This window comes from Pan paniscus, chromosome 10 (assembly GCF_029289425.2).
Source record: "Pan paniscus chromosome 10, NHGRI_mPanPan1-v2.0_pri, whole genome shotgun sequence".
Lineage (NCBI taxonomy): Eukaryota > Metazoa > Chordata > Mammalia > Primates > Hominidae > Pan > Pan paniscus.
In genome coordinates, this window is record NC_073259.2 from 42,761,064 (window position 1) to 42,785,762 (window position 24,699).

At 44.2% G+C, this 24,699-nt stretch overlaps 1 protein-coding gene across 3 annotated transcripts in view; it reads right to left on the reverse strand.

Annotated features, from left to right (window-relative positions):
• Positions 1-24,699, reverse strand: part of SLC4A8 (solute carrier family 4 member 8) — a 121,812-nt gene that overhangs the window by 87,895 nt on the left and 9,218 nt on the right. For 2 of the 3 annotated variants that reach the window (XM_003810796.4, XM_034935824.4), the window contains exon 1: positions 371-4,589. The exons of the other annotated variant lie outside the window; for it this stretch is intronic. In XM_003810796.4, the coding sequence (XP_003810844.3) occupies positions 371-418 (48 nt within the window). In that variant the 5' untranslated portion in view covers positions 419-4,589. Of the gene's footprint in view, positions 1-370; positions 4,590-24,699 lie in introns of those variants that run through there. 3 annotated transcript variants of the gene reach the window in all.

A 24,699-nucleotide genomic window follows, 5' to 3' on the forward strand; every position in this document is an offset into this window, starting at 1 on the left:
GTCCCTGCTACCCTTTCTGCCCACGTTCTGGCAGGACAACGCGAGGCCAGACGCCGGCCCCTTCCAACAGAAAGACGCGAGGAGGACAAGAGGTCGCCGCCCGCCGGCTGTCAGGGCTCCTGGGCGGGCGGCGCAAGGGATGCGGCAGAGATGGGCCAGATCCCAGGTTTGGCCCAAGGTCACTCCCTCGCAGCCCTGGCCTGGTCCCCAACCGCCCGGAGCGCCCCCTGGTGTCCCGGGCTGGCCTCCCCTCGCCCTCAGGGAGCGGCCTGGGAAGCCTGGGCTCGGGGGCAGAAGGAAGGAGGGTGGGCAGAGGATGAGGAGGCTGCGCCCCGGGGAGGAGCGGGAGGCGCGGGAGGCGGGGCCCTACCTGATAGCTGAGGACGCCGTCCGGCTCGTTACTCCCGGCGGCCGGCATGGCGGAGCCGAACTAGGTCTCCCCCACGGGCTCCAAGCCAAGCATCAGCAGCCCGCGCCCTCTGGTCGGATCTGAGCAGATCACTCGAACGGCGACCCCTACCCCGGAGCCAACGGTCAACCATCAACCGCCGCCGCCTCCATAGCCACCGGCCCGCGAGGCATCCGCCGCAACCAATCAGCGAGAGGCCTGCGCAGCCAATCAGGGCGCGGAGCACGGGAGGACGCTGTCCGGCGGTACCCTGGGCTACCGCGGGGAGGGGGAGGAGCCGGGGAGCCAACCGCTCCCGGGCCCGGTTGCCTTGGAAACCGCCTCCCTCCCTTCAGGGGCCTCTGGGCGTGAAGGTCCTTCCAACTGCTTGCTAGAAAATCTCTGCTTCTATTTGCAGCTGCACCTGACCCTTGAAAACTGGGAAAGTGTCGGTTTTGCCTATTCTGATTTCATTCCTTGGGAGATGATGTTTAAATTCCGGGGAAACATCCTTCGCGATTGCAGGAGGAGGTAATTGCGGATGAGGGGAGACGGCCTTCTAAAATTAATTGTTTTTCCTTGAGCTAATGGCCAGATTAAAGAGCATTAAATTGAAGAAGGCAGGCAGTGTCAGGCCCCCTCACAGTCTCACTATGACTTAGGTCTTCTTCTTGAGTCTCAAGTCAGAAGCAAAACACACGGACAGGGTTGAGCTAAGGATGACTGTTGAAGCAATTCCACAAAAAGGCTTCGAACTTTTCCAGGAAATGATCTAAGGCAAATTATTATTTAGCAACAGAACTACTGACCTAACACAAGGTTAGAATATCATGAATAATGCATTAAATTTGATTTGGATTTATAAGAAAAGAGAGGCTGGCTAAAATCGAAGCAACCCTCTCTCCTCAAGAAAAAGAAAGGTACCTTTTGGGTTTTTTTTTTTGGTTTTTTTTTTTTTTTTTTTTTGGAGACGAAGTTTCACTCTTGTTGCCCAGGCTGGAGTGCAATGGCGTGTTCTTGGATCACTGCAACCTCCGCCTATCCAGTTCAAGCGATTCTCCTGCCTCAGCCTCCTGAGTAGCTGGGATTACAGGTCCCCACCACCACGCCCAGCTGATTTTTTTGTATTTGTAGTAGAGACGGGGTTTCACCATGCTGGCCAGGCTGGTCTGGAACTCCTGACCTCAGGTGATCTGCCCGCCTCAGCCTCCCAAGGTGCTGGGATTACAGGCGTGAGCCATGGCACCCGGCCATGGGGCCTTTTGTTTTATATGCACTATCATACCAGACTTCAGGTAGGTCCAAATTGGGGTCAGGGGAAGAATTGTTGCAAATAATTCTCAGCCCCTAAAGAAGCTACAGTTGGGGAAGGTAGTCTGATACATGTTAAAAGTTTCCACCCCTGCTTACCATCCTTTGTGTTGGTCCTGAAATTGGAAACAAGGTTGGGCTTCAGTATCCCTGAAGCAGAATTGTATTTCTGATGTCCTGTATAAGCCTCCTGTCTAGTCTCTGCGTTTTAGTGTTCATTGCCACACACTCCATCAATCTCTTTACTAATCCTGTCATCTTGAATCTGGAATTCACATCCTACCCTCATCCCCATTTTTGTCCATCAAAATCTTAACCATCCTTCAAAGTTAATCTCAAAAGCCACCCTCTTCCAAGAAGCCTTTCTTTATTCTACTGTCCCTGATACCCCTAACAGATGTCATCTCACCCTCCCCAGAATTCTCAAGGCACTTCATACCTTTCTTATAGCAGTTGTCATGCTGTGGTTATTTAAGTACTTTATATGTTGACTTTAGCTTACTAAAATATTATAAGTTCTTTGAAAGCAATGATTATTTTTCTTATGCCCTTCTGTATACTCAACAGAGCCTCAACCAATCCCAGGCACATAGAAAGTACTTAGTAAATATGAATGCTTTTAATTCAATCTAATAAAAAATGTATTGAACACCTACTAATGAACAGGCCCAAGTAACACTGTAGAGGCAGAGAAATCTAAAATATATATCTCCAAGGGAGCTTAACAGGCTTATCAGGGAAACAGGATATATGTTAATGAGTAATATTATATAAACCATGAAGATTGCAAAAATTCAGAAGAGAAAATGATCTTCAGGAAGGTTTCACAGAGGACATAGATTTGAGTTAAGTCTGAAAACATGGGTAAGATTTAGCTGACCCAAGGTAAGAAGAGCAAGCATCTCAAGTCTTAGGCAAAGACTTAAGAATAATAATGCACATGGCCCATTCAGGGTAGCCACAATTTGGGCCAAAGCAGAAAGTTATTGAGAAGAGCAGTGGGAGGTAATAGTTGTGATAGAGAAAGGCTGTGGGCTGGGCATGGTGGCTCACACTTGTAATCCCAGCACTTTGGGAGGCCAAGACAGATGGATCCCTTGAACCCAACAGTTCAAGACCAACTTGGGCCAACATGTAGAAATTCCATCTCTATTTTTAAAATACAAAAAAATTAGCCAGGCATGGTGGCATGCACCTGCAGTCCCAGCCCCTCAGGAAGCTGAAGTGGGAGGATCACCTGAGCCCAGGAGAGGCTTCAGTATACCACTCCACTCCAGCCGAGGTGACAGAGTGAGACCCTGTCTCAAAAAAATAAAAAATAAATAAAATAAAAGGCCATGATCAAATTGTGGAGATCTGGCTAATTCATTCAGACTTTATTTTTCTTATATGATAAAAAGCAGGACGCTGAAGGCTTTAGGGAAAACTTCCACACACCAGAACCTGGGTTTAGTGGTATAAATGCATTGTGTCATTTAATAGTCATAATGTCTCTACTCTTTTTCTATTTCACAGGTAAAAAACTGAGGCTCAGTGAAGTTAAGCAACTTACTCAAGGTCAGGCAGTCATGAAGCTGGGATTCCATCATTCATCTATTAATTCAAAACACTTTTGCTGAGAACCTATGTATCGTGCCCTATGTTAGGTGTTGGGAAAACAGCAATTAAGACAGTGTCCTTGGCCTCATAAGCCTTACAATCAAGTGGGAGAAAGTAAACAAGTCATCAAACAAGATAATCGCTAGTTATAATCACTACTGTTAAGTAAATAAAGGGTTATGTGATCAAGAGTAACTGGCATGGGATAGGGAGAGCTTCTCTGAGGAGGTGGGGAAAGATTCACCTGAGGAGACGAGTCAAGAACAAGCTCTCTGATTCTAGAGTTCTTGACCACTATGTTGTATTGGCCTATAAAAATTGTACCATCTCCAAAATCTGCCCTTAGGGTAGAATGGATTAGAGGGGGAAACCTGAGGCAGGGCGTCAGAAAGACTGACTCTAGCAACGTGGTAATTCAGGAGCCAAGGATGGTGGCCAAAGGAAAGATGTGCCCACATCCCCCACTCCCCTGGAAGGCAAGTCCCAGCCATGGCAGAAGTGGAGTAGGTAGGGTAGGGAAAGGAATTGAGAAGTAGTGGTGATTCCTGGGAGGACTGGTGGATCTGACTTCTCTCCAGTACAAATGTGGAAAAAGTCAGAGCCTCTGGCCCTTGACTCCAGGGTCAAGAGCCCCATCTTCTGGCCTATTGTGCAAATTACAAAAGGAAGTAGGCCACAGAGGCAGCAGCTAAGGCTGCTGCTATCTGGGGCACTGCAGAAGACAGGCTCTATCCTCCCAGGGATGATTTGGTCTCTCCTTCCCAGAAAAAGCTGGTTCGCTTGGCTCTAAGCACGAGGCTCCTAACATCTACTGCTCCTTACCCTGGTTGGAAAAGCTCAAACACATGGCTCTCAGCCTGGCTGGAAGACAAGTCCTAGTGGAGCTGGGGGTATTCAGCCAAGGACATCACCTCACACTGATTATTTTTCTAAAGAAATCAGAAAAAAACAGCAGAACAGAATTCAGAGCCTTCTTGAATCTTCAGTCAGCCCAGAAAGAGGCATAAAGTGGACAAGAAAATGGAAAATACATGTGTAGAGGCAGAGACAACACATGCACACACACACACACACACACACACACACACACACACACACACACATCATACCAATAGGGAGGCAGAGAGGCATGCTACATGGATAGCCTCACTTCATCCTTGCAACAACTCTGAGGTAGGCACTATCATCCCATTGTATAGATTAGAAAACTGAGGCTTGGAGAGGTAACTTCCCCAGGGCACACAGCCAGCACAGTTAATAGATGGAGACACTAGACTGTGAGCTCAGATGAAATGATTCCACAGTGCATGAGCTTCACCACCCTACTGTCTCCCATGGGGATGCCTGGGAATTTCATCCTTCTCTAACTTTCATAGGCTCCACTCTTTCTTTGTGGCTTCCTGACGTGGCCATCCTTCCAGATTTTGTTTTAGACCTATTCTTTCTCTTCTATAATACCAGTGGTTCTTAAACTTTGGGGAAAGCGGTGGGTCTTGAACTCCCTGGAGACGTTATAAAATCTGTGGATTCTCTTTTTCAGATAAGTAAACAAAGCCCAAAATTTTGCATATAATTGTAAGGATGTGTTCATAGACTTCTCAAGGAAGCATGAGGCACCTTACGTATATGATCCTTAAATATTCTGAAAGACATTGAGATTCTTCTATTCAGAGACAGACACAAATATAAGAAACGCAAAAAGTCTGAGAAAATGTTCTTAAATAATTTGCAACCAGTTTTTTCATCAAAAGCACCTTAACTCCTCCATCAGTTTACTCTGTCTCTTGTTCTATGTGAACTGTCCAAAGAGCCACCAGGGCCGAGGTCTTAGGTTTTACTTGCAATTAAATAGGTCCCAATTTCCAGCTGCATCTTATACCTGATTTTATTTCTCCACTTTCCTCTTACTTACACATCTAAACCCAAGATGTGGTTGGAGGAAAAGACGTCGGGATCTGAGGAAAGACTTAATTAGGGCTTGTTCGTGCTGTCGTCTGGGAGCATTTCCTGTGGAAAGGAGGGGCGAGAGGGGGAGTGAGAGAGATTCTTTGTCAAGCTGAAAAGGTTATGCAGGTGCATGATTTGCTTTCAGCCCTTGCCAAGTCACAGCATATTGAAAGAGACTACAGAATACAATTTTCATTGTTCACAGCATGCTGCCAGCATGGAACACTACACATCCCAGGGAAGAGTCTGAGGCGCCACAAAAGCTGAGAGCCAAGCTCCTGGCTGTGAAAATCGCTCCCCACTATTCGTCATCATCAACATCATCCACAGGACTTCGTTACACCACACTCAGTTACACTTTGCTCCAAACTGAGAGAGGCTCTGGGGCAGAATTCAAGTGAAATGGCAAAACCTGACTTCTGCCTTCTTTGATATCACTATTAAGATATTTGGACAGAGGCAGAGGTAGGGGAAGGGACCTCTAGAGGGAGCAGAACAAAACAGAAAAACTGGCTGTAAAAAAAACGGTTGTCATCCGCAAGTCAAGAATAGGCCCTGGAGGAGAAAAGCTGTAGGACTTCCAGATTCAGATGGGAAGCCATTCAGAAATTTGAAAGCAGCAGGTGTTAACCAAGGACTACTTGCCAAGTCCTTGATACAAGAGCTGAACACATTCATAGTCAATACATTTATCTTATCCATGTCTAACCAAACCTAACCCTGCTTATAAATCAGGTCTATTTAAAGTGATTTCACTCCACATCTTATCTATTTAGGGATAAGACCTCCTGAGCTTTTTATACTAAGTATCATACTAAGTAGGGAAGTTCTTATTTCACTTTTAGCCCATAGGCCTGGGACAGCTTTAAGGTGGCAGCAAATTCAATACCCGACATTTGTAATCACTGCTATCTCATTTATCTTCAATGGATTGGTAAATGTACATAGAACATTTGAAGTCTAGGAAGTGGAAATGTAGCTAGGTATAGGGACTTGCCCAGGGCAGTTAATAGCAGAGCTGGGTCAAGAACTACTAATGCTTTCTACTTAATTGTATGGCTTCCTAGAAATATAATTCCATTCAGCCATTTCCTGCATAAAATTGAATTGGCTTCAATGAAACAATGAAAATGTGAATCTTCTTTAGAACTTACATTAACCCCTCCCCCACAAGCAAAAGCCCAGGGTTTCTCCTGTGTTTAGCCTTTCCCATAAGATGGGAGTTTTCACATAATTTCCGCTTTGGAAAGCTTGTCAGTGACACCCATTCATTAGTTTACTGAAAAAACTCCCATGGAGTTCTGAAAATAACTATTACTGAAGCACATTATCTGACATAGATATAAATTCAATCCAAGCTACTCTTACTTCCAGTGATATTTCCCCTGAGGCCTTTTATTTTGCAGTTATATATATATTTTAAAAAAGATACCCAGTCAGACATCAGGACTGGGGCAAAAAGGAATAGAGATAGAATGCGAATTTATTTCACTTATCTTTTTTCTATCTCTAACATTTTACCAAATTGAAAGGGCCGGCCCCCTCCTTAAAGAAGGCAGAGTTATTTAGCCCTTTCTACAAACCAACAGAAAATATAAGAAAGAGTATTTGCTAGATTTACCAAAAACCAGAGCTATGAGATGGTTAGCCAACAAATAGCAGAGGAAAAAATACAATCTTAAAACACGTGTAAGGATAATCAGCTTTGTTTGGGGTAGACAAAATGGACTAGAGCCATTATAATTAGACTATAACTTGTATATTGTTTTGGGTCTCTCCGGAACTTGTCCCTGCCCCCTAAGAATTCTTGGAAGAAACTTAAATGTCCTATAGACCAGTTCCTATCCAACACAATTCCCCTCCACTCCATCCCAGAGAAGGAGCCATCTGATTTTCCCTGGATATCTCTAGTCACAGAGTACTCACCATCGAATGAGGCTGGCAGCCCCATTCCAGGTTCAATTTGCCTCCTTGAAACTTTCACTCTTCATTCCAAATGCTCTCCTCTGTAACTCCAAAGGCAAAGTCTGCTCACTCTTCTACGTGACAGCCCTTCAAATTCTTGTAGCCCATTATGATCTCTTCCCTTGTTCTTATCTTTCTGAGACAGGGCATGATCAGGATAGGATTACTGTCTCCAGTAAACCACTTGCACCCTTATAATTCCAGACTGCCAGGAGTCTGGAATTTAGCAATGGAATGCACAGTTTAAAAAGACTTACAGCCAGATATGGTGGCTCACGCCTCTAATCCCAGCACTTTGGGAGGCCAAGGCGGGCAGATCACCTGAGGTCAGGAGTTAGAGATCAGCTTGGCCAACATGGCAAAACCCTGTCTCTACTAAAAATACAAAAATTAGGCCGGGTGCAGTGGCTCACGCCTGTAATCCCAGCACTTTGGGAGGCTGAGGTGGGCAGATCACGAGGTCAGGAGTTCGAGACCAGCCTGGCCAACATAGTGAAACCCCGTCTCTACTAAAAATACAAAAATTAGCTGGGTGTGGTGGCACATGCCTGTAGTCCCAGCCACTCGGGAGGCTGAGGCAGGAGAATCGCTTGAACCCGGGAGGTGGAGGCTGCCGAGATCGCCGAGATCGCCCCACTGCACACCAGCCTGGGTGACAGTGTGAGACTTCGTCTCAAAAAAAAAAAAATACAAAAATTAGCTGGGCATGGTGGCGCATGCCTGTAATCCCTGCTACTCGGGAGGCTGACGTGGGAGAATCGCTTGAACCCAGGAGGCAGAGGTTCCAGTGAGCCAAGATCATGCCATTGCACTCCAACCTGGGCAACAGAGCAAGACTCCATCTCAAAAAAAAAAATTCAAAAACTAGCCAGCCGTGGTGTTGCACACTTGTAGTCTCAGCTACTCAGAAGGCTGAGGCAGGAGGGTCACTTGAGCAAGGGAGGTCGAGGCTGCAGCGAGCTGTGATCGTGCCACTGCACTGGGTGACAAAGGGAGACCCTGTCTCAAATATAAAAAAATGAAAAGACTTACACCATGGTTAATTTTCATATGTGATGATGGTAATGTGGTTATGTAGAAGACAATTCTTTCTCTTTTTTTTTTTTGAGACAGGGGGTCTCACTCTGTCGTCCAAGTTGATAAGATCTTGCCTCAAACTCCTGGACGCAAGTGATCCTCCCACCTCAGCCTCCTGAGTAGCTGACACTACAGGCACACTCATGGCCAGCTAACTTTTGTATTTTTTGTAGAGACAGGATTTCACCATGTTACCCAGGCTGGTTTTGAACTCCTGAGCTCAAGCAATCCACCCACCTTGGCCTCCCAATGTGCTGGGATTATAGGCATGAGCAGTTCTTACTCTTAGGAGATGCATGCTGCAGTGTTAAGGTAGAGTACCATGATGTCTACAACTTACTTTTGAATGATACAGCACTACAGATACAGAAACAGATAGATACGCCTAGATAGCTATATAAGGAGAAATAAAGCAAATATGACAAAATGTTAACAATTGTGGAAGCTTTACAGATGTTCATTGTCCTTGTTTTGTTTTGTTTTGAGACAGAGTCTCACTCTGTCACTCAGGCTGGAGTGCAGTGGCACTATTTTGGCTCACCACAACCTCTGCCTCCTGGGTTCAAGTGATTCTCGTACCTCAGCATCCCGAGTAGCTGAAATTACAGGCGTACGCCACCACACCCAGATAATTTTTGTATTTTTAGTAGAGATGGGGTTTCACCTTGTTGACCAGGCTGGTCTCAAACTCCTGGCTTCAAGCAATCTGCCTGTCACGTCCTCCCAAAGTGCTGGGATTACAGGCAAGAGCCACCGTGCCCAGCCTATTGTCCTTGTGTTTTAGCATCTCTTTGTTTCAAAATTTTCACAATTAAAAGTTGGGAAATAAAGGGCCAGAAAAGGTGGGAGAGAATGAAAGTGAAATAGAGACATTTTCAAAAACACAAATTCTCAAAAAAAAAAAAAAAAAAAAAGACCTCCATCACACAGGCAAATTCCCCAGGCCAGTGGGTACTAATTAGGACAGCTCTAGTCCTAAGCTGGCAAAATGCCAAAGGTACAGATTATTCCCAGCCTATGAGTCATGGCTAAAACAAGGTAACTCAGAAAGTTTGAAAGATAAAAGAATGAGCAAAGGTATACCAAGTAAATTTTTAAAAAAGGAAGAGAGTAGAGGTCGTACTCTTACCTTTTGGTAATAGTGATTTCAAGGGGAAAATTATTAAACTAGACAAATACAGGCACTATATTATTATATTTAATTTTATTTTAGATTCGGGGGTACATTTGCATATTTTTTATGTGGGTATATTGTGTAATGCTGGGGACTGGGCATCTAGTAGGCCCATTACCCAACTGGTGAACACTGTACCTGATAGGTAAATTTTCAATGCTCGCCTCCCTCCCACTCTCTCCCCTTTTGGAGTCCCCAGTGTCTGTAATTTCCATATTTGTGTCCAAGATAGGCACTTTATAACAATAAAGGTTTACATTACAATGAAGATATAATAAATATCTGAGTAAACAAATAACATAGCAACAAAGATATAAAACAAAGTTTACTGGACATACAAGAAAGAATCAACACACATTATTCTGAGAAGAGCTTATTTTATCTCTGTCAGCCTGTGACAGAGCAAGACAAAACATAAGTAAAGCTCACAATTGGAAAACCTAGAGGAAATGGATAAATTCCTGAACACCTACAACCTACCAAGATTGAACCGGGAAGGCACAGAACACCTGAACAGAGCAGTAACAGATACCAGGACTGAATCAGTAATAAAATATCTCCTAACAAAGAAAAACCCAGAACTGGATAGCTTTCCTGCTGAATTCTATCAAACACTTAAGAAGAACTAACATCAGTTCTTCTCAAACTATTCCAAAAAATCAAAGAGCAGGGAATTCTCTCTAACTCATTCCATGAGGCCAGCATTACTGTGATATCAAAATTAGGTTGGTGCAAAAGTAATTGCGGTATTTGACTTTTTTTTTTTCCAATGGTAAAAACCACAATTACTTTTGCACCAACCTAATAGACAAGGATATAACAACAACAAAAAAGAAAACTACAGGCCATATTCCTGATGAATATACAGGCAAAAAACCCTCAACAAAATCAAACCAAGTCCAACAGCACATCAAGAAGATACTGCATCATAATCAAGTGGGATTTATCCCAGGGATGCAAGAATGGCTGAACATATGCAAATCAATATACATCACATTAACAGAATGAAGGACCAAAAACCATATGATTATTTCCATAGATGCTAAAACAGCATTTGGTAAAATCCAACATCCTTTCATGATAAAAGCCCTCAACATATTAGGCATAAAAGAAACATACCTCCATATCATAAAGGCCCACATGTAATAAATCCACACCTAATATACTGAATGAGGAAAAGTTGAAAGCCTTTTCTCTAAGAACTAGAATAAGACAAGGATGTCCACTTTCACCACTCTTTTTTTGAGGTAGCATCTCACTCTGTCACTCAGGTGAGAGTACAGTGGCACAATCACAACTCATTGCAACCTCAACCTCCCAGACTCAAGTGATCTTCCCAGCTCGTTTTATGATTTTTTGTAGAGACGAGATCTCACTATGTTGCCCAGGCTGGTCTCAAACTCCTGGGCTCAAGTGATCCTCCTGCCTAGGCTTCCCAAAATGCCAGGATTACATGTGTAAGCCACTACATCCGGCCCACTCTTATTCAACATAATACTGTACGTCCTAGCCAGAGCAACCAGGCAAGAGAAACAAATAAAAGGCATTCAGATTAAAGAGGATGTCAAACTTTCCCTCTTTGCAGATGACATGAACTTATATATAGAAAAACCTAAGGACTCCACCAAAAAACTCTTAGAACTGACCAACAAAGTCAGTAAAATTGCAGTATACAAGGTAAACCTATAAAAATCAACAGCATTTCTATATGCCAATAATGAACTAGCTGGAAAAAAAAAGCAAAGAAAGCAATCCCACTTACAATAGCTACAAAAAAAAAAAAAACCCCGGAATAAATTTAACCAAGGAGGTAAGAGATCTCTGCAAGAAAACTACAAAACACTGATGAAAGAAATTGAAGAGGGCACAAACAAACAGAAAGACATCCCCTGCTCATGGATGGGAAGAATTAATATTGTTAAAATGACCATACTACCCAAAACAATATACAGATTCAATGCAGTCCCTATAAAAATACCAAAGACATTCGTCACAGAAATAGAAAAAAGAATCGTAAAATTTGTCTGAAACCAAAAAAGATCCCAAATAGCCAAAGCAATCCTGAGCAAAAAGAACAAAGTTGGAGGCATCACACTACCTGACTTTAAAATATACCACAGAGCTAGAATAAGCAAAACCAGCATGGTATCGGTATAAAAACAGACACATAGACCAACGAAACAGAATAGAGAACCCAGAAATAAATCCACATATTTACAGCCAACTGATTGATTTTCAACAAAGGCATGAAGAACATGCACTGGGGAAAGGACACCCTCTTCAATAAATGGTGCTGGGAAAACTGGCTATCCATACGCAGAAGAATGAAACTGGACCCTATCTTTTACCATATACAAAAATTAACTCAACATGAATTAAAGGCTTAAATGTAAGACCAGGAACTATAAATACTACTAGAAGAAAACATACAGGAAATGCTTCAGGACATGGATCTAGGCAAAATATTTCATGGCTAAGACTTCAAAAGCATAGGCAACAAAAACAAAAATAGACAAATGGGACTATATTAAAGTAAAAAGCTCTTTCACTGCAAAGGAAACAATCAACAGAGTAAAGAGACAACCTGTAGAATGAGAGAAATTATTTGCAAACTATTCATCCAACAAGGAATTAATATCCAGAATATGTAAAGAACTCAACAGCAAGATATAAAACAAATAATCCCATGAAAAAATGGACAAAGGATCTGAGTAGATATTTCTCAAAAGAAGACATAGAAATGGCCAACAGGTATATGAAAAAAAATGCTCAATATCACTAACTGTTAGGGAAATGCAAATAAAAACCACAGTGACATATCATCTCACCCCAGCCAGGATGGCTATTAACAAAAAGACAAAAAAACACGAATGTTGGTGAGGATGCAGGGAAAAGGGAACTCTTATAAACTGATAGTAACAATGTGTATTAGTACAGACATTATGGAAAACAGTATGGAGGTTCCTTAAAAAACTAAAAATAGAACTACCATGTGATCCAGCAATCTGATCACTGGGTATTTATCCAAAGGAAAGGAAATCAGTATATCAAAGGGATACTTGCATCTCCATGCACTGTTCACAATAGCCAAGATATGGAATCAAACTAAGTGTCCATCAATGGATGAATGAATAAGGAAAATGTATTTACACACAACTGAATGCTATTAAGCATAAAAAAAGAATGAATTTCTATTGTTCACAGCAACATGGATGGAACTGGACGTCATTATGTTAAGTGAAATAAGCCAGGTACAGAAAGACAAACATCACGTGTTCTCACTTATATGGGAGCTTAAAAAAGTTCATATTATGGAAGTAGAGAGCAGTATGATAGTTACCAGAGGCTAGGAAGAGCAGGGGCAGGTGGGGAATGAACAGAGGTTGGTTAATGGATAAAAGCCTACAGTTAGAAGAAATAAGAGTTCTAGTGTCCAATAGCACAGTAGGTTGACTACAGTTAACAACAATTTACTGTATATTTCAAAATAGCTAGAAGAGAAGATTTGAAATATTTCCAAAACAAAGATATAATAAATGTTCAAGGTAATGGATATCCTCAATACCCTGATTTGATTAATACATACTGTATGCATGTATCAAAATATCACATGTACCCCATAAATATAATTATTATGCATCAACTAGAACATTTTTAAAAATAAAGATATACATCCAAGTAACATAATTCATATGATCCAATTGATATATATTAAATTCTATATTTTGGAAACAAAGAATACATCTTTTCAATGGTTCATGGAATATTTATCAAAATTGATTATTGGGCCAAAAAAAAACCCTCAATAATTTTGATAGAGTGAAAGGCATGCTGTTGTCATAAGATAATAAAACTTGAAATCAGTAACAATTTTTCTTTTTTTGAGACAGGATCTCACCCTGTCACTCAGGCTGGAGTATAGTGGCACCATCACAGCTCACTGCAGTGTGGAAGTCCTGGGCTTAAGCGATCCTCCCACCTCAGCCTCCCGAGTAGCTGGAACCACAGGCACATGCCACCACGCCCAGCTAATTTTTGTATTTTTTGTAGAGAAAGGGTTTCAACCTCCTGGGCTCAAGCGATCCTCCGGCTTTGGCCTCCTAAAGCTCTGAGATTACAGGAATGAGCCACCATGCCCAGACAACAATTTTTTTTAACTCTACTAAATAGAACTTCTTAAACACTTAAGCAGCTCTTTCAACTGACACTGCGGAAGACTAGAACCAAACATATTTTATAGCTTTAAATAATTACATACATAAATATGAAAATGAAAATAAATGAATTAAGCACCCAACTCAAAAAGTTAGAAAAAGAGCCACGAAATAACTTTAAAAAGACTTGTGTGTGTGTGTGGCAGGGTCTCACTCTCATCATCCAGGCTGGAGTACAATGGCATAATCACCGCTCACTGTAGCCTCAACTTCCTGGGCTCAGGTGATCCTCCTACCTCAGCCTCCTGAGTAGCTGGGACTACAGGTGCACACCACCATACCCTGCTAATTTTTTGTATTTTTAGTAGAGACGGTGTTTTGCTATGTTGCCTAGGCTGGTCTTGAATTCCGGGGCTCAAATAATCCACCCACCTCAGCCTCCCAAAGTGGCTTACAGGTGTGAGCCACTGCACCCAGCCTAAAGAAAGACTTTTTAAAGATAAACGTAGAAATTATTAAATTAGAAAATTGAAAAGCAATAGAGCATCAGAAAAGATTAAAGCATCAACTAACCAAATTATTGCATAGGGAAGGGACAGGGAAGGAGAAAAAGCATAAATGCAAATAATAAGTAATGAGAATAAATAACCTCCACTGATAAAAAAAAATTGCTCAACTCTGTATAAGGAACTGAAATCTCAAACAGGTAATTCTGTATTTAAAAAAAAAACAAAAAACAGATTGGCCAGGAGCAGTGGCTCACACTTGTATTCCCAGCACTTTGGGAGGCTGAGGTGGGATGATGGCTTGAGCCCAGGAGTTTGAGGTTACAGTGAGTTATGATCCTGCCACTGCATTCCAGCCTGGGCGACAAAGTGAGAGCCTGTCTCAAAAAAAAAAAAAAAAGAAAAGAAAAGAAAGATTGTTCGAAGAGATAGGAAATCCAAACCATGGAGTGTGGGAAGGGGGACAAGAAAGTTTTTTAAGAAATCCCCTCTAATTAAAAAATGATTGGCCAGGCATGGTGACTCACACCTGTAATCCCAACACTTTGGGAGGCCGAGGCAGGTGGATCACCTGAGGTCAGGAGTTTGAGACCAGCCTGGCCAACATGGTGAAACCCCGTCTCTACTAAAAATATTAAAAAATTAGCTGGGCCTGGTGGTGCATACCTGTAATCCCAGCTATTCGGGAGGCTGAGACAGGAGAATTGCTTGAACCAGGGAGGCAGAGATTGCAGTGAGCGAAGATTGCGCCACTGCACTCCAGCCTGGGCAACAAGAGTGAAAACTCCATCTCAAAAAAAAAAAAAAAGAGATTAATTTCAAGACCAGATGCATTCAGGATGACTCTAACCAGAAGAATCAAAGCCAGCATCATACTTGATGGGAAAATAGAGATATATTCCTAGTAAAGTAAAAAACTAGCTAAAGATGCCCAAGAACACTACTGTTACCTGATGGCTGGGGAAGGATTGAATCGGTCAATGTGTAACCGAGTATCTCAGCATCAAGATGCATTTTAAAACTTTTTTTCTTTAAACTCAAAATATAGCCTTGAAATGTACTTTAAAACTCTTTGTTTTCCTCCCTTTCCCGCCAGGCACTCCCATGCACTGTGCTTGCTTATCTAATTATGTGCTTGCTTAGAAATTCCAGGGACCAATTCTGAAATAAACCAGGCATAGAGGCCCAGCTGCAGAATCCTCCTGCAGGAAGGTTACAAATGATTAGCCCACGACCATCAGGCCAAAGTCAGACTGACGCCAACCAGGCCCCTGGAGGGGCGATTATCAAGATAGCCATCGGAACGAGACATGCAGAACCCGCACCCGACATTTCCATGTATTTCCCATACCACATTTTCCTCTTAAATCCCTTTACTCAGCCCAAAAAGTTGAAATGGTTTTTTTGGAAGAATGAGCCTAGCCATTTCTTCAACTGCTGGTGCTTCACCACACCTCGCCTCATGAGTATTTGGCTTCTCAGGCAGCGAGCAGCCAGAATTACATTTGGTTACAAATGGAACTTGACAACAGAAAAAAATAAAATGTATAAAAATCAGGGGTGCAGTGGTGCACACCTATAGTCCCAGCTACTAGGGAGGCTGAGGCAGGAGGATCCCTTGAGTCCAGGAGTTCAAGGCTGCAGTGCACTATGATTGCACCTATGAATAGCCACTGTGCTCCTGCCTGGGAAACACAGCAAGACCCCATCTCTTTAAAAATATCAAAAAGAAAGAGATTAAATTATATTATTGTAAACCTAGAAAACCTAACAGAATCAACTGAAAACGACTGCAAATAGTAAGAAAATTCAGAGAAGCGAGTGACTAGGCAAACGAATATTATGCAAAAATCAACAGCTTTCCTATAACACAAAGCACAACTGATTAGATAACAAGATGAGAGAAAAGATTCCTGTTATATTAGCAAGCAAAGAGAAAAGATCTAGCAAACAACAAATAGTGTGCAAGAACTAGAAGAAAAAAAGTCATTAAAATACTACTGAGTAGCACAAAAGACTCTTGAATAGATTGAATAACTGTGTATCTGGTAGGAAAAACTCAATTTTATTAAAGATGTTAGCCAGGTGTAGTGGTGTGTACCTGTAGTCCCAGCTACTTGGCAGGCTGAGACGGGAGGATTGCTTGAGTTGGGGAGGGCAAAGCTGCAGTCAGTCATGATTGTGCCACTGCACTCAGCCTGGGCAAGAGAGTGAGATCCTGTCTCAAAAAAAAAAGTATATATATATGCTAATTCTCCTTTCACTCATCTTTAAATTTCAGGACATTACAATAAAATTATGAACAGGGTTTTTTTAATTAATGGGCAAGCAAAAATATCCAGAATAACTCTGAAAAACAAAAACAAGACTGGGTACCTAGTCAGATGCATTCCCCACTCCTTCTCTGTTCTAAAAGGAAAATGCTCTGGAGTGCGCATCACACTGGCAGTTTCCTTTTCTTGAGGAACAGCAGGGAAGAGGCCCAGCAATGGCTCCCTTGACAGGGACTCCACTCCACCCTTCCCTCCAGATGCAACATCACTCTGTGTGGCTCCAGCAGAGCCCCAGCTCCCCTCAGCCATACTCCTGGGCAGCCTCGGGTCACCAAGCAGAAAGAGGTGAACACCATGCTCCTGCGCTGTCGCCCCTGAGCAGCACCTCCAAATACTGGGAGCACTGGTCTTTGCCATCTCAAAGCTCCACCACCACATCTCTCAGAAAACCCATTATAGGCCGGGCGCAGTGTCTCACGTCTGTAATCCCAGCACTTTCGGAAGCCAAGGTGGGTGGATCACCTGAGGTCTGGAGTTCGAGACCAGCCTGGCCAGCATGGAGAAACCCCATCGCTACTAAAAAAAAAAAATACAAAAAATTAGCTGGGTATGGTGGCACGCGCCTGTAATCCTAACTACTCTGGAGGCCGAGACATGAGAGTCGCTTGAACCCAGGGGACGGAGGTTGCAGTAAGCCAAGATCGTGCCACTGCACTCCAGCCTGGATGACAGAGTGAGACTCTGCCTCAAAAACAAACAAAAACCCATTATAGGTTGAATTGTGTCCCCCAGAAAAAGATATGGTGAAGTCCTAACCCCTAGCCCCCAGTACCTAAGAATATAACCTTATTTGGAAATAGGGTCCTTGCAGGTGTAATCAGTTAAGATGAGGTCATACTGGAGTAGGGTGGGCTCCGAATCCAATATGACTGGTGTCCTTATAGGGAGCCAGACATGTGAAGACACAGTGCGACAGGGAAAACACCATATGAGGATGGAGAATTGGAGTGCTGCCTGCACAGGCCAAGGAACACAAAAAATTGCCAGCCAGCCACCAGGCGCCAGGAAGAGGTAAGGAAGGATTACCATACAGACTTCACAGGGAGCATGGCCTTGTAGATTTCTTCAGCACTGTGAGACAATAAACATGCTTGGAGCCACCCAGTTTGTGGTACTTTGTTATAGCAGCCCTAGGGAACGAATACAGATGCCTATGGTCAGAATGTGTGCACCTCCCACACCAGGGGAGGCAGCTAAGCACCCAGTGGAAGTGGTCTAGTGGAAAAACCAAGAGTTTATGCAGGCAATTTTGAGCAATTCAGTTAGGGGCATACTTCCTGGAGAGCAAGGAGCCTATGCTTTAGAGACACACCCCGCTATGGTTTGAATGTGTCTCTTCAAAATTATATTGAAATCTATGTTGAAGCCGGGCATGGTGGCTCACACCTATGATTCCAGCTCTTTGGGAGGCCAAGGTGGGCAGATTACTTGAGCCCAGGAGTTTCAGACCAGCCTTGGCAACATAGGGAGGTCTCATTTCTACCAAAAAAAAAAAAAATTTTTTTTATAATTAGCCAGGTATGGTGATGCATGCCTGTAGTGCCAGCTACTTGGGAGGCTCAGGCAGGATTGCTTGAGCCTAAGAGTTCCAGGCTACAGCGAGCTATGATTGTGCCACTGAACTCCAGCCTGGGCAACAGAGCAAAACCTCATCTCTAAAAAACGAAAAAGCAAGCAAGCAATTTATATTGAAATTTAATCTCTACTGCAACAGTATTAGTGGTAGGCCTTTAGAAGATGATTAGGCCATGAGGGCTCCTCCCGTCAGTCAGGTTGCCCTTCTGCCTCCCTCCATGCCGGGACACAGCAACAAGGCACCATCTTGGAAGAGGAGAGCAGCCCTCACCAGACACCAAACCTGCCAGCACCCTCATCTTGGACTTAGCCTCCAGACTGAGAAATAGATTTCTGCTGTTTATCAATTATCCCGTCTCAGGTATTTTGTTATAGCAGCCCAAATGGAGTAAGACACAGCCCCAGGATAAGATATCACTCCAGTATCCACTTCCTTTCACAGGCCTCAAACGTTGCCCGGCTTCTGCAGGGAGAACTGCCTGGCCTAGCCTGGCTCCTCCTCATTAGCTGCAGTCCCCTGCTGCAATGAGCCCTGCCAGCCAGAGCCAAGTTCCCCTCAACACTAGTAACCTCAAGGATCTGGGGGAGAGGGTGAAGCCTCAGAGGGCCACAGACCTGATATTGCTGCACGTGGGGCCTGGAGCACTAAATTATGAGGACTAACAGGGGCATGTTATTTGCTCCCCAAATTGTGGGGGCCACCAACGTCACACAAATGCCCTTCACTCTATTTGCATCTCTCCCACTTACCTACCTGGCAAACTTCTACTCGTTCATTACAAACCAGGTCATGTCACCTCTTCTAAATCCTTCTGAAGCAGCAGGTGAAGTTAACCACTCCCCTCTTCATGCCACCACCGGGCCTCCTACACACACCCCTCTGTTACACATTCATATCACATTCTAGAGTAACTGTGCCAGGGACTGGAAGCTCCTTACAGATAGGGACCAGGTCTTTCTTGTCTGACTCCCTAGTACCTAACACTCTACCCCACACCAATAATGCTTTATGGCTTCCACATTGCTTTCAAATGCATTAACCTTTCCAACTGTGAATAGACTTAGAATGTTATTTATACCAGGCCAAAATCTCTCCCTCGGGATAATTTTATTTGCAGTTGGTGATCTCCCTCATTAGACAAAAAGTTCCTGAGAGTGAAAGACTAGCTCTTTGCCCTCTCTGGTCCTAACCCCACTTACGCAGAAGTAAATGCAACTACAGCTGCTGCTACCGCTGCCTCTGCCACTGTGGCTACCACCACACTTGCTACTGTTGGGATACTCTCAAGGAAATGCCCTGATAACCCCATTACATCACCTCTCTGGTGTGTTTGTCTTATATATCTCCAGGGAACCAGACAGTCCAATTTGTTTAATGCCACATGATCTGCTGCACTCACACCCTATTTTATGGCCTTAATTTAATTTATTATAGGCATCATGACATGGCTGTGTTTTTCTGAAAAACAAGTCACCTCTTACGTGTGGTATTTGATGATCATCACTCTCCTAGTTGACAAAGGCTGGAACTTTTTACATCTCTTTTCTAGTAATAGATAATATTTCTTCCTGGAATGAATCGAAAACCTTAATAATGTTCATAACCTTTGACCTGGTACATTTCATTCTAGAAGTTTATCCTAAGAAAATGGCCACGGGGCCCTGCAGGCATGGTAGCTCACGCTTGTAATCCCAGCACTTTGGAAGGCCCAGGTGGGAGGACTGCTTGAGGCCAGGAGTTTGAGACCAGCCTGGGAAACATAGCAAGACCCTGTCTCTACAAAGAAAAGAAAAAGAAAGAAAATGGCCATAGATGAACATAAAGGGGGTTTACAGCGGTATTATTTATATATAATGGTGGAGACCCCCACTGGGGAATTTGGGTGCAACCTCTTCAAAGCAAACATGAGGGACATGGTTAGGCACAGAACATCAACAGGCTTGAGCCTAATGGTGTAATGAAGCAGAGAAATGGTGACCTCTCCAGTGCTCAGAGGGAATGAGGTACAGTATGTCCTGAAGCACTTGGAATAGGCCAGACACTAACCAGCCTCTTGCCTCTCTATTCTTGGGATCACCTTCTCTCCCAGGGGGAAGGCTTCCAGTTTCCTGGTCTTCCAAGATCTCCAAGACCTGCCTAGAAACTGGATGGTTCAAGGGCATCTCATAGGATAAAGCCTACAAGGATGGGTGGTCCATCCCTTCCAATCCAATGTGTTCCCACCTCCCCACTGTGAGTCACCACCCAACTCCCTTTCTCTGCTCCCTGGAGAGTCAGAAGCATCATTTCCTAAGCATTTCTTGGCAGTTTCTCTCTGCTTCTTCCCTGCCAGACCTGGGTTTTCATGAACATAGACAGCCCTTTTACCTCAAGCCCTTTCACGCCCTTATAGCAATAACTTAATCCAGTGCATCATATTATTTATTGATCAGATTCTTTTGGTTGAAAGTGACAAAAACACACTCAAACAAATTTCAATCAAAACAAGAAAAAAATAAGGAAAGAAAAAAGAGACAAAAGAAAAGGGAAGAAAGAAAGCAGGGAAGGGAGGAGAAAGCAAAGAAAGTGGAAGAAAGGAGAAGTCTAGGAATAAATGACTTCAGATACAGCAGGACCCAGGAGTCCAAAAGATATCACTGGAGTCCTCTCATTCTTTATCTTTCTCTGCTTTCTCAGCATTGGCTTCACGGTCAAGTTGACTCTCCTGCCTCATGTAATAGCAAAGATGATCACTAGCCACCCTAAACATACATAACTTCCCATCTAATGATTCCATCAGTGGTCATGTGGGGATGGAGGAGAAAAGACGGGGGGAGGAGTTCATCTTTTTTGCTTGCTCTAAGAAATGTCTCAGAGAAAGCTCTGAGTGGCCTGGCTTGGGTAACATGCCTAACCCTAAACCAATCACTGTGGCTACAAGATTTAAGATTCACCTGGCTGGTGCTAGGGAGTGAGGAGGGCCTCATCTGAATTTCATGGACTAAGAATCAAAGGAAGGTAGTTCCCTAAAAGATGCTAAAGGAAAAAGCAGGTTCTTTGTACTCGACTGCCCCATCCCAATCTCTGCCTCTCCTTGTACATAGTCAACCTCCCCAGCCTCTCTTGCATTTGGTCAGGAGTCAACTTCCACAGACTGACAATTTTATGCTCACCAGGCAGCCCAGGGTTCCAAAGCCATCTAACCCCTTCATGTAGCTCCCGATGTCCTATTTGCGTCTGCTTTTGTGTTGCAGCAAGCAGCAACAGTGGCCACACGGAAGAGTCTTATGATTTGCTCACAAGTCTGACTTCACCCTGAGTGAAGCCTACTTCCCTTGTCTACCCTAAGGCAGAGATCACTGTGCCAGGCCCCAAGCAGAAATGGGAACTCCAGGGCCCTGCAGCCACTGCCACCACCTGTGGTTGTGCAACTTTTGTGCCTTGTACACACTTAGCTTGTCAAGCAAGCATCCTAATGTATAGCTTTGCATCTGCCCAACAGAAAGGATGCCTTTTAGCAATGCTAGCAACCACCCTGCCTACGGCAAAAGAACAGATAAGGAATGATTGCCCCAAGGCTGACATGGGAAGAATCTCAAGGCTTAGACTTTAGACCTGGGTGACATGGCTTGATTAACAGAATTATTGCTGGGTGTTAAATAAAATAGGTGTTCTTATTCCTTCTGGGTGCCATGTGGCTGGGGTATAAAGGCAGTGAACCTGCCGTTATCTGCTGCTCCAGTCTGGCAAACATCTTTCTCCCCCACTGAATGGTAACATCGGCAGACTCTGAGGGGTGCTTCTTTGGGAGTTGACACAAGAGGCCATGGGAAGCAGCAGCCACCCACCTAAATGTACCCTTGTTTCATTTCTATCCTGTGCACTGCTTTCAGCTGCTTTGGGAGTAAACCTAAAACGAAAGAACTTTGAGCAGGATCCAAGCGGCCATTCTTGCCCACCCTCAAACCCAGGCCAAATTTCATGATTCAGCCAAGCTCATCAACAGGCTGTCATGGCTCCTGCCCAAACTCTGGAAATGAGTAAGTAACGCTTTCTGGTGGAGTAACAGGCACATATCAAGAAACTCACATGTTGGCTCCACTGATCCTTCTGTTCAGGCTTGAGTGGCCCCAACTCAGTAGAGTTTAGGTATCCTGGGTCTCCCCGGCGGTAGCGAGGAGTGCTTCTGTGTTTGTTGCTGTTGTTCTTGTTGAACATAGAGCATTTATTATGTTCTGAGCACTGTTCTGAGCAGTTTACACCTATTACCTAATCTAAATTTCACAACAGACTCTATATAATTGTCCTTTAAAAAAAAATGAAAACAGGCTAAACAACTTACCCATGACTACAGAACTGCCAGCTAACTGGGGGACTTCATGCAGTCATTCTCAGAGTCTCTCCTTTCACTGGGGGGGATTCTATCAGGGACCCCCAGTCCCATACTGAGACATGCCTCTCCCATAGCATCTGGCCATGGGATAACACTGTGAAGAACAGGATAAGTGACAAGCACCCCCAGAAGACACCCGTCTTTGCCCATCACTGGCAAGGAGAGTGGAATCACCATATGGTGCTTAGATTAATTGCAAAGGGACAAATAAATGCCTAGGAGTCAACTACCCTGACCACTTTAGCTTTCATTTTTTATTTTTTGAGATGGAGTTTCACTCTTGTACCCCAGGTTGGAGTGCAATGGCGCGGTCTCGGCTCACTGCAACCTGAACCTCCCAGGTTCAAAAGATTCTCCTGCCTCAGTCTCTCAGGTAGCTGGGATTACAGGTACACGCCACTACACCCAGGTAATTTTTGCATTTTTAGTAGGGACGGGGTTTCACCATGTTGGCCAGGCTGGTCCCAAACTCCCGACCTCAGGTGATCCACGCACCTTAGCCTCCCAAAGTGTTGAGATTACAGGCGTGAGCTACTGTGCCAGGCCTCACTTTAGCCTTTAAATTTAGCACCTGTGAGTTTATCGGGGTAGCAAATGCCAGGGCAGGATAACACCATAGAGAGCCCATCAGCACAGCACGGCTTCTTCTCCCTCTATTCTTGAAGCATTCTAGCTTTGCACCCCTTAAGTCACTCAATTGTTTGGCAAACCTGGAATGGTTTCCCTTCAACAACAGCTGAATCCCAGGATATTCCAAGTCTTGATGATTAGGGAGTGAAGCCAATATCTTTTCAAAGTCTGAGCTCACCCCCTGTTGTAACCATATATGCCTGTCAAATCTTACTCTAGTCTTGCATAACACACATATATCAAGGCATCACTTCAGGTCTGTTTCTCCTGGTGGTTAAGATATGAAGGGGCCAGGCACCGTGGCTCATGCCTGTAATTCCAGCACTTTGGGAGGCTGAAGGAGGAGGATCACTTAAGCTCAGATGTTTGAGACCAGCCTGGGCAACATAGGGAGATCCCATCTCTACAAAAAAAATAGAAAAATTAGCTGGGTGTGGTTGCACATGTCTGTACTCCCAGCTACTCAGGGGGCTGAGGTGGGAGGATTGCTTGAGCCTGGGGAGGCTGAGGCTGCATTGAAGAGTTGATATGGGAGTGGGGCAGGGAAGTGCTGGGAAGGGAAGGGGGTGGTCCCTGGCTAGGGCTGCACCCCCAGGCCTGTGCCCATGGACCTAGGTGAGGACAGGCATTTCTGTTTTCGTGCCCAAACGTTGCATTTCCCAAGACCACCGTGGCCCACCACAGTCCTATCCTGTGCCTATAAAAACCCCGAGACCCTAGCGGGCAGAGACACAAGCGGCTGGACGTCAAGAGGAACAGATCAGTAGAGGAACGCACAGGCAGCTGGACATCGAGAGGAATACACTGGTGGAAGAGCATACCAACATGCAGTGGCAGATGCCAGCACGCTGGCATGCCATCGGCCCATGGAAAGACATAGAGTTTGCCTGGGGCAGTCAGAGGAGAGCCCAGCTGCTGAGCGGCCCAACTCAGGGGAAAACCACCTTTCCACTCCATCTCCCTTCTGGCTCCCCTATCTACTGAGAGCTACTTAAAATCAATAAAACCTTGCACTCATTCTCCAAGCCCACATATGATCTGATTTTTCCGGTACACCAAGGCAAGAACCCGGGATACAGAAAACCTCGCGATAAGGCAGAGGGTCTAATCCAGCTGGTTAGCACAGCCGCCTACAGACGGCAAAATTAAAAGAGCACACGGTAGCACACGCCCACTGGGGCTAGGAGCTGTAAACACTAACTGGCGACAGAGGAACACTCCGTCTCAAACAAACAAAAGAAAAACATGTTGGCACTGTCCAAAGGTAGACGCTGCCGTGGGATCTGAGCCCCACAACCTGCCCATCTGTATGTTCCATAGAGATTTCAGCAGCCGGGCCCTAAAGAAGCGAGCCACTCCCCTTCTTGCACTCCCTGTGAGGGGGACAAGGGAACCTTTCCCGTTTCACCGTGACGGTGCCACTGCACTCCAGCCTGGGCAACAGAGTGAGACCCTGTTTAAATATATATATATATGTATATGTTTATATATATGTATATATGTGTGTGTGTATGTGTGTGTGTGTGTATATATATATATATATATATGAGTTCATTCACACTCCTCTCAAGTACCGTTGGAAAAAAGTTATGTCATATAAACAAACTAGACAATCTATACCCCAGTCACCTTTTCCATTGAGTGGTTAAAGGATTCACAGACCCTTG